At 53.4% G+C, this 13,496-nt stretch overlaps 1 protein-coding gene across 42 annotated transcripts in view; it reads left to right on the forward strand.

Annotated features, from left to right (window-relative positions):
• Window positions 1-13,496, forward strand: part of LDLR (low density lipoprotein receptor) — a 45,138-nt gene that overhangs the window by 15,329 nt on the left and 16,313 nt on the right. For 39 of the 42 annotated variants that reach the window (XM_077975763.1, XM_077975765.1, XM_077975767.1 and 36 more), the window contains 9 exons: window positions 38-418; window positions 1,356-1,478; window positions 2,505-2,627; window positions 5,068-5,187; window positions 6,238-6,363; window positions 8,386-8,557; window positions 8,643-8,870; window positions 11,855-11,973; window positions 12,618-12,757. In XM_077975763.1, coding sequence (XP_077831889.1) covers window positions 38-418; window positions 1,356-1,478; window positions 2,505-2,627; window positions 5,068-5,187; window positions 6,238-6,363; window positions 8,386-8,557; window positions 8,643-8,870; window positions 11,855-11,973; window positions 12,618-12,757 — 1,532 coding nt within the window. 42 annotated transcript variants of the gene reach the window in all.

Genomic DNA, 13,496 nt, shown 5'->3' on the forward strand with positions numbered 1-13,496 from the left:
CACGGTGACGGTGGTCACGGCCCATCCATCCCTGCAGCCCCCAAGACGTGCTCCCAGGACGAGTTTCGCTGCCACGATGGGAAATGCATCTACCGGCAGTTCGTCTGTGACTCAGACCGGGACTGCTTGGACGGCTCGGACGAGGCCTCCTGCCCGGTGCTTACCTGCGGCCCTGCCAGCTTCCAGTGTAACAGCTCCACCTGCATCCCCCAGCTGTGGGCCTGCGACAACGACCCCGACTGCGAAGATGGCTCGGATGAGTGGCCTCAGCACTGTCAGGGTCTTGAAGTGCCCAAAAGGGACAGTAGCCCCTGCTCGGCCTTCGAGTTCCACTGTCGAAGTGGCGAGTGCATCCACTCTGGCTGGCGCTGTGATGGAGGCCCCGACTGCAAGGACAAGTCTGACGAGGAGAATTGCCGTAAGGACAGGGGCGGGGCCTGGGGCGGGAGCGGGGCGTCCTATCACCTGTCCCTGGGCTCCCCCGGGTGTGGGACATGCGATGATTTAGGTGCTGAAGTGGATTTCGAACAACATGCCAAGAAAGTGGTTCCCATTTCATGTTTTTTTCTTTTTTTGAGGTGGAGTCTCACTCTGATTTTTTTCGTCTCTAAATTTCCTGCATCCATGAGGCCCCAGGTGATGGTTCCTGTTGGCTTATTGGGAAGTCACTGTTTGGAAGGTGCTGGTTGTTTTTTGTTGTTTGTTTTTGTTTTGAGACGGAGTTTCGCTCTTGTTGCTCAGGCTGCAGTGCAATGGCGCGATCTCGGCTCACTGCAATCTCTGCTTCCCAGGTATAAGTGTTTCTCCTGTCTCAGCCTCCCAAGTAGTTTGGATTACAGGCATGCACCACCACGTCCAGCTATTTTTTGTTGTATTTAGTAGAGATGGGGTTTCACCATGGTAGTCAGGCTGGTCGCAAACTCTTGACCTCAGATGATCCATCTGCCTTAGCCTCCCAAAGTGCTGGGATTATAGGCGTGCACTGCCGCATCCAGCCTCTTTTTTTTTTTTTTTTTTTTTTTTGAGACGGAGTCTCGCTCTGTTGCCCAGGCTGGAGTGCAGTGGCCGGATCTCGGCTCACTGCAAGCTTCGCCTCCTGGGTTTACGCCATTCTCCTGCCTCAACCTCCCGAGTAGCTGGGACTACAGGCGCCCGCCACCTCGCCTGGCTAGTTTTTTGTATTTTTTAGTAGAGACGGGGTTTCACCGTGTTAGCCAAGATGGTCTCGATCTCCTGACCTCGTGATCCGCCTGTCTCGGCCTCCCAAAGTGCTGGGATTACAGGCTTGAGCCACTGCGCCCAGCCTCTGGTTGTCTCTTCTTGAGAAAATCAACACACTCTGTCCTGTTTTCCAGCTGTGGCCACCTGTCGCCCTGATGAATTCCAGTGCTCTGATGGAACTTGCATCCATGGCAGCCGGCAGTGTGACCGGGAATATGACTGCAAGGACATGAGCGATGAAGTTGGCTGCATTAACGGTGAGCGCTGGCCATCTGCTTTCCCATCCCCCATTCTCCGTGCCTTACTGCTTGCAAATGATTTGTGAAGCCAGAGGGCACTTCCCTGGTCAACTCTGCACCAGCTGTGTGTCTGTGGGCAAGTGACCTGAGTTCCCAGAGCCTCACTTCCTTTGTTTTTAGATGGAGCCTCGCTCTGTCACCCAGGCTGGAGTAGTGTGGCACAATCACAGCTCACGGCAGCCTCTGCCTCTGGGGTTCCAGTGATTCTCCTGCCTCAGCCTCCCGAGTAGCTGAGATTCAAAGCATATGCCACCATGCCAGGCTAATTTTTTGTATTTTTATTAGAGACAGGGTTACACCATGTTGGCCAGGCTGGTCTTGAACTCCTGTCCTCAGGTGATCCACCTGCCTTGGTCTCCCAAAGTGCTGGGATTACAGGTATGAGCCACCACCCCAGGCCTCATTGTTTTGTATTTTTAGTAGAGATGCGGTTTTACCATATTGCCCAGGCTTGTCTCGAACTCCTGGGCTCAAGCGATCTGCCTGCCTCGGCCTCCCAAAGTGCTGGGATTACAGGCGCAAACCTCTGTGCCCGATGCGCTTTCTTTTTTTTTTTTTTTTTTTTTTTTTTTGAGACGGAGTCTCGCTCTGCCGCCCAGGCTGGAGTGCAGTGGCCGGATCTCAGCTCACTGCAGGCTCCGCCTCCCGGGTTCACGCAACTCTCCTGCCTCAGCCTCCCCAGTAGCTGGGACTACAGGCGCCCGCCACCTCGCCCGGCTAGTTTTTTGTATTTTTTAGTAGAGACGGGGTTTCACCGTGTCAGCCAGGATGGTCTCGATCTCCTGACCTCGTGATCCGCCCGCCTCAGCCTCCCAAAGTGCTGGGACTACAGGCTTGAGCCACCGCGCCCGGACCCGATGCGCTTTCTTAATGAGTCCATTTGCATGCGTTCTTATGTGAATAAACTATTATATGAATGAGCGCCAAGCAGACTGCAGGTCAGACACACCTGACCTTCCTCCTTCCTCTCTCTGGCTGTCACAGTGACACTCTGCGAGGGGCCCAACAAGTTCAAGTGTCACAGCGGCGAATGCATCAGCCTGGACAAAGTCTGCAACATGGCTAGAGACTGCCGGGACTGGTCAGATGAACCCATCAAGGAGTGTGGTGAGTCAGGGTGCAGGCGGCTTGCAGAGTTTGTGGGGAGCCAGGAATAGAACTGAGAAATGAGTGCTGTAGGGTTTTGGGAACTCCACGCTGCCCACCCTGTGCAAAGGGCTCCTTTTTTTTATTTTGAGACAGTCTCGCACCGTCTCCCAGGCTAGAGCACAATGGCGTGATCATGGCTCCGTGCAACCTCCACCTACCAGATTCAAGCAATTCTCCTGCCTCAGCCTCCCAAGTAGCTGGGATTACAGGTGAATGCCACCATGCTGTACTGATTTTTGTATTTTTAGTAGAGCTGGGGTATCACCATGTTGGCCGGGCTGGTCTCGAACTCCTGACCTCAAGTGATCCACCCACCTCCTGAAGTGCTGGGATTACAGGCGTGAGCCACCTTGTCCTGGTGAGATTTTGTTTTTTTTTTACCAACCCTCTGTAGTGGATGCTGAAAGACCCTATTAGGATAACCGTACAGTACAGAGAACGCAGTGGGAAGTTTTCTCTGTCATATACCAGAGAGGGCCTGGGCACGGCGGCACACTCCTGTAGTCTCAGCTACTCAGAAGCTTGAGGAAGGAGGATCGCTTGGGCCCAGAAGCTGCAGGCTGTAGTGAGCTGTGATCATACCACCACACTTCAATCTGGGCAATAGAGTCAGGGACCCTATCTCTAAAAAACAGTAAATATTTTGGACACTGTGGGCCATACGGTCTCTGGTGCAGTTTCTCAACATGGCTGTTGGGTGAACACCACCACCCACAGAACGCAAACCAATACATGTGGCTGTGGGCCCAGAAAATGTTATTTATGGACACTGAAATTGGAATTCCGTATAACTGTTTTGTGTCACAAAAATGATTTCCCTTTTTATTTTTATTTTTCTTCTCAAGTATTTAAACATGGAAAAGCCATTTTTAGGTCTGGCGGGATGGTTCACGGCTGTGATCCCAGTACTTTGGGAGGTCGAGGCGGGAAGACCACAAGGTCAGGAGATCGAGACCATCCTGGCTAACATAGTGAAACCCCGTCTCTACTAAAAATATAAAAAATTAGCCAGGCGTGGTGCCGCGCGTCTGTAATCCCAGCTGCTCGGGAGGCTGAGGCAGGAGAATCGCTTGAACGCAGGAAGTGGAGGTTGCAGTGAGCCGAGGTCCCACCACTGCACTCCAGCCTGAGCGACGGAGTGAGAGTCCGCCTCAAACAAAAAATCGTTTGCTCATGCAGGTCTTGAACTCCTGGGCTCAAGCTATCTGCCCGCCTTGGTCTCCCAAAGTTCTGGGATTATAGGCATGAGCTATAGCGCCCAGACTTTTGTTGTTTTATATACATATATTTAAACTGCAGCAAAAAACATGTAATATAAAATTTACCGTCTTAAACCTTAGTAAGTGCACAGTTCTGTGCCAGTAGCACATTCACACTGTTGTACAGCATCACAACCACCATCTCCAGAACTCTTTTTTAAAATTTTGTTTGTGATGGAGTCTCACTCTGTCACCCAGGCTGGAGTGCAGTGGTGTGATCTCTGTTCACGGCAACCTCCACCTCCCAGGTTCAAGTTATTCTCCTGCCTCAGCCCCCTGAGTAGCTGGGATTACAGGTGCCCACCACCATGCCTAGCTAAATTTTGAATTTGTAGTAGAGACGGACTGGGTTTCATCATGTTGGCCCGGCTGGTCTCGAACTCCTGACCTCAAGTGATGCTCCCACCTCGACTTCCCAAAGTGCTGGGAATACAGGCATGAGCCACCGCGCCTGGCCCCAGAAATCTTTTATGTTCCCAAACTGAAGCTCTGTCCCCATGAAACACTCACTCCCTATCCCCTCCCCAACTCCTGGCACCTACCATTCTACTTTCTGTCTCTATGATGGCTCTAGGGACCTCCTTTGAGTGGAATCAGACAGCATTTTCCTTTTTTGACTGGCTTATTTCACTGAGCCAAGTGTGGTGGCTCACGCCTGTAATCCCAGAACTTCAGGAGACCAAGGCAGGCAGATCACCTGAGGTCAGGAGTTCGAGACCAGCCTGGCCAAGGTGGTGAAACCCCATCTCTAGTAAAAATACAAAAAATTAGCCGGTTTTGGTGGTGGGTGCCTGTAGTCACAGCTACTTGGGAGGCTGAGGCAGGAGAATCACTTGAACCCAGGAGGCAGAGGTTGCAGTGAACCGAGATCGTGCCATTGCACTCCAGCCTGGGCGACAAGAGTGAAACTCCGTCTAAAAAAAAAAAGAGAGAGAGAGAAACCCCGTCTCTGCTAAAAAATACAAAAAAATTAGTAGTCGGGCATGGTGGCGCATGCCTGTAGTCCCAGCTACTCGGGAGGCTGAGGTATGAGAATCACTTGAACCCGGGAGGTAGAGGTTGTAGTGAGCCAAGATTGGCAGTGAAGGGATGGGTGGGGGCCTGAGAGTGACCAGTCTGTGTCCCCTGGCCCTGCACAGGGACCAACGAATGCTTGGACAACAACGGTGGCTGTTCCCACATCTGCAACGACCTTAAGATCGGCTACGAATGCCTGTGTCCCGACGGCTTCCAGCTGGTGGCCCAGCGAAGATGCGAAGGTGATTCCCGGGTGGGACTGAGCCCTGGGCCTCCTCTGCATTTCCTCACATGGTGACTAAACCCCTCGTGCCTCAGTTTCCCCATCTGTTAAGTGGGCCTGAAAGCAGTTAGTAGGGCTTCATGAGATTCCACAGACATGGAAAACTATCATTGGCTGGCCAGAGGTTCTTGTCTCTGGGGATTAATAATTAAGAAATTTCGGCCGGGCGCGGTGGCTCAAGCCTGTAATCCCAGCACTTTGGGAGGCCGAGACGGGCGGATCACGAGGTCAGGAGATCGAGACCATCCTGGCTAACACGGTGAAACCCCGTCTCTACTAAAAAATACAAAAAACTAGCCGGGCGAGGTGGCGGGCGCCTGTAGTCCCAGCTACTCGGGAGGCTGAGGCAGGAGAATGGTCTAAACCCAGGAGGCGGAGCTTGCAGTGAGCTGAGATCTGGCCACTGCACCCCAGCCTGGGCAACAGAGCAAGACTCTGTCTCAAAAAAAAAAAAAAAAAAGAAAAAAAAAGAAATTTCAGGCCGGGCGTGGTGGCTCACGCCTGTAATCCCAACACTTTGGGAGGCCGAGACGGGCGGATCACCTGAGGTCGGGAGTTCGATACCAGCCTTACCAACATGGAGAAACCCCATCTCTACTAAAAATACAAAATTAGCTGGGCGTGGTGGCTCACGCCTGTAATCCCAGCTACGGGGGAGGCTGAGGCAGGAGAATCACTTGAACCTGGGAGGCGGAGGTTGCGGTGAGCTGAGATTGTGACATTGCATTCCAGCCTGGGCAACAAGAGTGAAACTCCGTCAAAAAAAAAAAAAAAAAAGAGAAATTTCAGCTGATACAGCTTCACACTCTTGGTTGGGTTCCTGTGGTGAGTGGTGACGTCACATCATGGCTGGGGATGACACCTGGCTGTTTCCTTGATTACATCCTTTGAGAGGCCAGGCTGTCCCCTGGCTGCCTTCGAAGATATGGGTTTTGGCCTGGGTCCCATTGCTCCGTTTCTAGCCATTGGGGAGGAGTCCCCCCACCAAGCCTCTTTCTCTGCCTCCCAGATATCGATGAGTGTCAGGATCCCGACACCTGCAGCCAGCTCTGCGTGAACCTGGAGGGGAGCTACAAGTGCCAGTGTGAGGAAGGCTTCCAGCTGGACCCCCACACCAAGGCCTGCAAAGCTGTGGGTGAGCATGGGAAGGCGGCGGGTGGGGGCGGCCTCACCCCTTGCAGGCAGAAACGGTGAGGAGTTTCATCATCTGAACTTTGCACAGACTCATATCCCCTGGCCAGGAGGCTGTTTGCTCCCAAGGGCTCTGGCAGCAGAGTCCGCTGCCCTGTTAGGACTTGGGCTTGCCAGGGGCATGACTGCATAAAACCTAGTTTCTAGGAATATCCAGTTAACAAAACCCTCAGCCCTGCTGATGGAACAGGAACCGGCTTTCCTTTCAGGGACAACCTGGGGAGTGATTTCAAGGGGTTAAAGAAAAAATTAGCCAGGTGTGGTGCCGCACACCTGTGGTCCTGGCTACTCTGGAGGCTGAGGCAGGAGGATCGCTTGAGGCTACTCGGGAGGCTGAGGCGGGAGGATCGCTTGAGGCCAGGAGGATTGGTTCATCCTCCCATGTCGGCCTCCGGAGTAGCCAGGACCTCAGGTGCATGCCACCATGCCCAGCTAATTTTCATATTTTTAGTAAAGACAGGGTTTCACCATGTTGGCCATGCTAGTCTCAAATTCCTGAACCCAAGTGATCCTCCTGCCTTGGCTTCCCAAAGTGCTAGGATTACAGACACCACACCTGGCTATTATTGTTTTTTTTTTTTTTTTTTTTTTTTTTTGAGACGGAGTCTCGCTCTGCCGCCCAGGCTGGAGTGCAGTGGCCGGATCTCAGCTCACTGCAAGCTCCGCCTGCCGGGTTTACGCCATTCTCCTGCCTCAGCCTCCCCAGTAGCTGGGACTACAGGCGCCCGCCACCTCGCCCGGCTAGTTTTTTGTATTTTTTAGTAGAGACGGCATTTCACCATGTTAGCCAGGATGGTCTCGATCTCCCGACCTCGTGATCCGCCCGTCTCGGCCTCCCAAAGTGCTGGGATTACAGGCTTGAGCCACCGCGCCCGGCCTATTATTGTTTTTTAGAGACAGGGTCTTGCTCTGTCTTCCAGCCTGTAGTGCAGTGCAGCCTCCATCATAGCTCACTGCAGCCTTGACCTCCTGGGTTCACACGATCCTGCTACCTCAGCCTCTGGAGTAGCTGGGACTACTGGCGTGTGCCACCATACCTGGGTAATTTTTTTTTTTTTTTTTGGTTTTTTTTGAGACAGAGTCTCAGTCACCCAGGCTGGAATGTGGAATGTAGTGGCACGATCTTGGCTCACTGCAATCTCCACATCCCAGGTTCAAGCAATTCTCCTGCCTCACCCTTCCAAGTATCTGGGATTACAGGTTCCCATTACCAAATGTGGCTAGTTTTTGTACGTTTAGTAGAGACGGGGTTTCTTTTTTTTTTTTTTTTTTTTTTTGAGACGGAGTCTTTGCTCTGTCACCCAGGCTGGAGTGCAGTGGTGCGAACTCGGCTCACTACAACCTCCACCTCCTGGGTTTACGCCATTCTCCTGCCTCAGCCTCCCGAGTAGCTGGGACTACAGGCGCCCACCACCACGCCCGGCTAGTTTTTTGTACTTTTAGTAGAGACGGGGTTTCACCGTGTTAGCCAGGATGGTCTCGATCTCCTGACCTTGTGATCCGCCCATCTCGGCCTCCCAAAGTGCTGGGATTACAGGCGTGAGCCACCGCGCCCGGCCAGAGACGGGGTTTCACCACATTGGTCAGGCTGGTCTCAAACTCCTGACATAAAGTGATTCGCCCACCTCAGCCTCCCAAAGTGCTGGGATTACAGGCTTGAGCCACCGTGCCTGGCCAAAGTTTTTTTTTTTTTTTTTGTGGCAATAAAGTCTCATTGTGTTACCCAGGCTAGCCTTTACACTCCCAGAAAAAGTGATCCTCCTCCCTCAGCCTCCCAAAGTGCTGGGATTACAGGCGGGCTCCACTGTGCCTGTTCCCATCAGGAAGTTCTTTTCCACCCTGTTTTTCTGGGTGCCTCCTCTGGCTCAGCTGCACCCTGCAGGGTGACACGAGGGGACGGGGAGGCACTCTCGGTTCCATCGCCGGGTTTCCTCTGCCCCCCTGACCTTGCTCCCCGGGTCCCCAGGCTCCATCGCCTATCTCATCTTCACCAACCGGCACGAGGTCAGGAAGATGACGCTGGACCGGAGTGAGTACACCAGCCTCATCCCCAACCTGAGGAATGTGGTCGCTCTGGACACGGAGGTGGCCAGCAATAGAATCTATTGGTCCGACCTGTCCCAGAGAATGATCTACAGGTGAGCGTCGCCCCTGCCTGCAGCCTTGGCCCACAGATGAGATGAGGGCTCCCGGCCCTGACGCCCTCCTCTCCTCCTGCCTCAGCACCCAGCTTGACAGAGCCCACAGCGTCTCCTCCTACGACACCGTCATCAGCAGGGACCTCCAGGCCCCCGACGGGCTGGCTGTGGACTGGATCCACAGCAACATCTACTGGACCGACTCTGTCCTGGGCACCGTCTCCGTTGCGGATACCAAGGGTGTGAAGAGGAAAACGTTATTCAGAGAGAACGGCTCTAAGCCAAGGGCCATCGTGGTGGATCCTGTTCATGGGTGCGTATCTACGACGCTGAGTGGTGCATAGGGAAGGGAGGGAGCAGGAAGGGGCTTCAGGAACTGGTTAATGGGCTGGGCATCGTGGCTCAAAGTGCCTGTAATCCCAGCACTTTGGGAGGCTGAGGAGGGTGGATCATCTGAGGTCAAGAGTTCAAGACCAGCCTGACCAACGTGGTGAAACCTCATCTCTACTAAAAATACAAAAATTAGCCGGGTGTGGTGACGTGCACCTGTAATCCCAGCTGCTCGGGAGGCTGAGGTGGGAGAATCACTTGAACCCAGGAGGCGGAGGTTGCAGTGAGCCGAGACAGCCCTGCTGCACTCCAGCCTGGGTGACAGAGCGAGACTCCGTCTCAAACAAACAAACAAAAAAAGAACTGGTTAGTGGTTAGTGGTTAGTGGCTAGTGGCTAGGCCCCAGAATGGTATCTTCCAAGCCCGTGGCTGACTCAGCAGCTCCTGGGACAAGGCACTCTGACCTGTGTCCCCTGGCAGGAAGCATCGCCCCTGCCGCCTGCCCGGCATACTCTGTACCTGTCAGGCGACATCTGCCACCTGAGCACGTGAGAGGTGGCACCTCAGTTTCAGTGAGGCGCTGACAAGCTGGGATGCACACCGTCCTCACAGCCACCATCAGGAGGTGAATGTTCGGTCTCGGGCAGAGATCACTGGAGAAGGCACACTCGGTGTCCGGCAGCGGAAAGCAGGGAAGAGAGCATCATTTAGATGGAACAGAACTTGCCTGCGGGGGAAGGTGGGCCCGCTAGGGCCAGCGTCCCTTTTTATTTTTATTTATTTATTTATTTATTTATTTATTATTATTTTTTTGAGATGGAGTCTCGCTCTGTCGCCCAGGCTGGAGTACAGTGGCCGGATCTCAGCTCACTGCAAGCTCCGCCTCCCGGGTTTACGCCATTCTCCTGCCTCAGCCTCCCGAGTAGCTGGGACCACAGGCGCCCGCCACCTCGCCCGGCTAGTTTTTTTGTATTTTTTAGTAGAGACGGCATTTCACCAGGTTAGCCAGGCTGGTCTCGATCTCCTGACCTCGTGATCCGCCCGTCTCGGCCTCCCAAAGTGCTGGGATTACAGGCTTGAGCCACCGCACCCGGCTTATTTATTTTTTTTTGAGACAGAGTCTCGCTCTGTCACCCAGGCTGGAGTGCAGTGGTCTGACCTAGGCTCACTGCAAGCTCCGCCTCCCAAGTTCACGACAGTCTCCTGCCTCAGCCTCCCGAGTAGCTGGGACTACAGGCGCCCGCCACCACTGGCTAATTTTTTGTATTTTTAGTAGAGACGGGGTTTCACTGTGTTAGCCAGGATGGTCTTGATCTCCTGACCTCATGATCCGCCCTCCTCAGCCTCCCAAAGTGTTGGGATTACAGGCGGGAGCCACTGCACCTGGCCCCGTTTTTATTTTTTATTTTTTGAGGCGGAGTCTTGCTTTGTCGCCCAGGCTAGATTGCAGTGGCAAGATCTTGGCTCATTGCAGACTCCACCTCCCAGGTTCAAGTGATTCTCCTGCCTCAACCTCCCAACTAATTGGGATTAGAAGCATGCACCACCACACCCGGCTAATTTTTTGTATTTTCTTTTTTTTTTTTTTTTTTTTGAGATAGAGTCTCGCTCTGTCGCCCAGGCTGGAGTGCAGTGGCTGGATCTCAGCTCACTGCAAGCTCCGCCTCCCGGGTTCACGCCATTCTCCTGCCTCAGCCTCCCGAGTAGCTGGGACTACAGGCGCCCACCACCTCGCCCGGCTAGTTTTTTGTATTTTTTAGTAGAGATGGAGTTTCACTGTGTTAGCCAGGATGGTCTCAATCTCCTGTCCTCGTGATCCTCCCGTCTCGGCCTCCCAAAGTGCTGGGATATTTTTTGTATTTTCAGTAGCGACTGGGTTTCACCATGTTGGCTAGGCTGGTCTTGAATGCCTAGCCTCAAGTAATCCGCCCACCTCAGCCTCCCAAAGAGCGGAGATTACAGGTGTGAGCCACTGTGCCCAACCCAACCCTGGATCTCTTTTAAACAAGACAGTGCTCACTGTTGCCACAGAACAATGGGTGGGGTACGTGTGGCCCAGTGTGTTTGGCCACGTAACTGCCAGGCCAGCGGGAAAGAGACTCCAGACTGTCTCCACTCAGATACAAATGTTGTGTGTGTTGTGTGTGTGTGTGTTCTGGTCTCATGTTTGTTTTTATCGTTTGTTTTGAGACAGGGTGTTGCTCTGTCACTGAGGCTGGAGCGCAGTGGCGCAGTCAGAGCTCACTGCAGCCTCAAACTCTCGGGATCAATCGATTCTCCCACTTCAGCCTCCCACGTAGCTGGAACCACAGGTGCACATCACTGCGCCCAGCTGAATTATTTTATTTTTAGTAGAGATGAGGTCTCACTATGTTGTCCAGGCTGGTCTTGACCTCTTAGCCTCAAGCAATCCTCCTGCCTTGGCCTCCCAAAGTGTTAGGATTACAGGCGCGAGTCATTGTGCGTGGCTTGTGTTCTTGTGTTTCTTCCTTTCTTTTTCTTTCGAGGTAGCGTCTCAGTCTGCCACCCAGGCTGGAGTGCAGTGGTGTGATCATAGCTCACTGTAGCCTCAGCTTCCTGGGCTCAAGCAATCCTCTGATTTCAGCCTCCTGGGCCTGGCCAGCATGGTGAAACCCCATCTCTACTAAAAATACAAAAATGTAGCCAGGTGTAGGGGCGTGCGCCTGAAATCCCAGCTACGCGGGAGGCTGAGGCAGGAGAATCGCTTGAACCTGGAAGGTGGAGGTCGCAGCGAGCCGAGATCATGCCACAGAACTCCAGCTTGGGCGACAGAGACAGACTCTGTTTCAAAAACACCCCAAACAAACCATATTTGGAGTTTGGGGTTCCCAGCAGGGCTATTTCCCAAGCCTGAGCCTGGCTGTTTCTGCCAGAATTCGTTGCACGTGTTGGCTGGGATCCTCTCCCACCCTCCAGCCTCACAGCTATTCTCTGTCCTCCCACCAGCTTCATGTACTGGACTGACTGGGGAACTCCCGCCAAGATCAAGAAAGGGGGCCTGAACGGTGTGGACATCTACTCGTTGGTGACTGAAAACATTGAGTGGCCCAATGGCATCACGCTAGGTATGTTCGCAGGACGGCTGTCCCAGCCAGGGCCGGGCACAGGCTAAAGGACGGACGGGGGTTGCCAGGTGGCTCTGGGACAAGCCCAAGCTGCTCCCTGAAGATGTCCCTCTTTCTTTTCTTTGTTTTTTCTTTTTTTTGAGATGAGGTCTTGGTCTGTCACCCAGGCTGGAGTGCAGGGGCGCAATCGTAGCTCACTGCAGCCTCCACCTCTCAGACTCAAGTGATCCTCCTGCCTCACCCTCCTGAGTAGCTGAGACTACAGACACGTGCCACCACACAGACTAATTGTATTTTATTTTGGGGAAGAGACACAGTCTTGTTATGTTGGCCTGGCTGGTCTCAAACTCCAGGGTGCAAGGGTCCCTGCCACCTCCGTCTTCCAAACTGCTAAGATGACAGGCGTGGGCCGCCGTACCCAGCCTCCCTGAGGTTTTTCTGACCTGCAGCTCCCCTACCTGCCTGTTGGAGAGGGCGTCACAGGGGAGGGGTTCAGGATCACACATGGTTGGAGCTGCCTCTCCAGGTACCTCTGCCGGGTCCCTGGGGGGTTCTTCCTGCCCGGATCAGCGTGGCCAGGCCCGCAGGCCCCTCTGGGACTGGCATCGGCACGTGACCTCTCCTTATCCACTTGTGTGTTCTAGATTTCCCCAGTGGCCGCCTCTACTGGGTTGACTCTAAACTTCACTCCATCTCAAGCATCGACGTCAACGGGGGCAACCGGAAGACCGTCTTGGAGGACAAAGAGAGGCTGGCCCACCCCTTCTCCTTGGCCATCTTTGAGGTGCGGCTTACGTACGAGATGCAAGAACTTAGATGGCAGATAGACACAGACTGTGTAGATCACTCAAGCCAAGACGAATGCGGAAAACTGGTCATGACTAGGAGGATGTCTTAGACCTGAGTTATTTCTATTTTCTTTTTTTTTTTTTTTGAGACGGAGTTTCGCTCTTGTTGCCCAGGCTGGAATGCAATGGTGTGATCTCAGCTCACCGCAACCTCCACCTCCCAGGTTCAAGCAATTCTCCTGTCTCAGGCTCCCCAATAGTTGGGATTATAGGCATGGACCACCATGCCCGGCTAATTTTGTATTTTTAGTAGAGACAGGGTTTCTCCATGTTGGCCAGGCTGGTCTCGAACTCCCGACCTCAGGTGATCCACCTGCCTCTGCCTCCCAAAGTGCTGGCTGGGATTACAGGCGTGAGCCACCGCGCCTGGTGCTTTGTATTCTTTTTACTGAGAGCAGTGAAAGGCAGTGATCCTCGGTCACATGTGATCTTGGCTCTCAGGGCACATTTGGCGATTTCTAGAGATTTTTTGGTTGTCACAAGTTGATGGGGAAGACTGTTGGCATGTAGTGGGTAGAGGCCAGTGACGTTGCTGAACGCCCAGAACAGAGAAGTAGCAGGCCCTAGATACCGCCACGATGGGGAAACCTGCTCTAAGGAAATGGCATTATTTTATAACCCCACGTTCCTGGCAGCATGATTACCCAGAGCCAAAAGTGGAGTCCCCTCAGGTCT

The sequence above is a fragment of the Macaca mulatta genome, chromosome 19 (genome assembly GCF_049350105.2).
Source record: "Macaca mulatta isolate MMU2019108-1 chromosome 19, T2T-MMU8v2.0, whole genome shotgun sequence".
NCBI classification, from domain to species: domain Eukaryota; kingdom Metazoa; phylum Chordata; class Mammalia; order Primates; family Cercopithecidae; genus Macaca; species Macaca mulatta.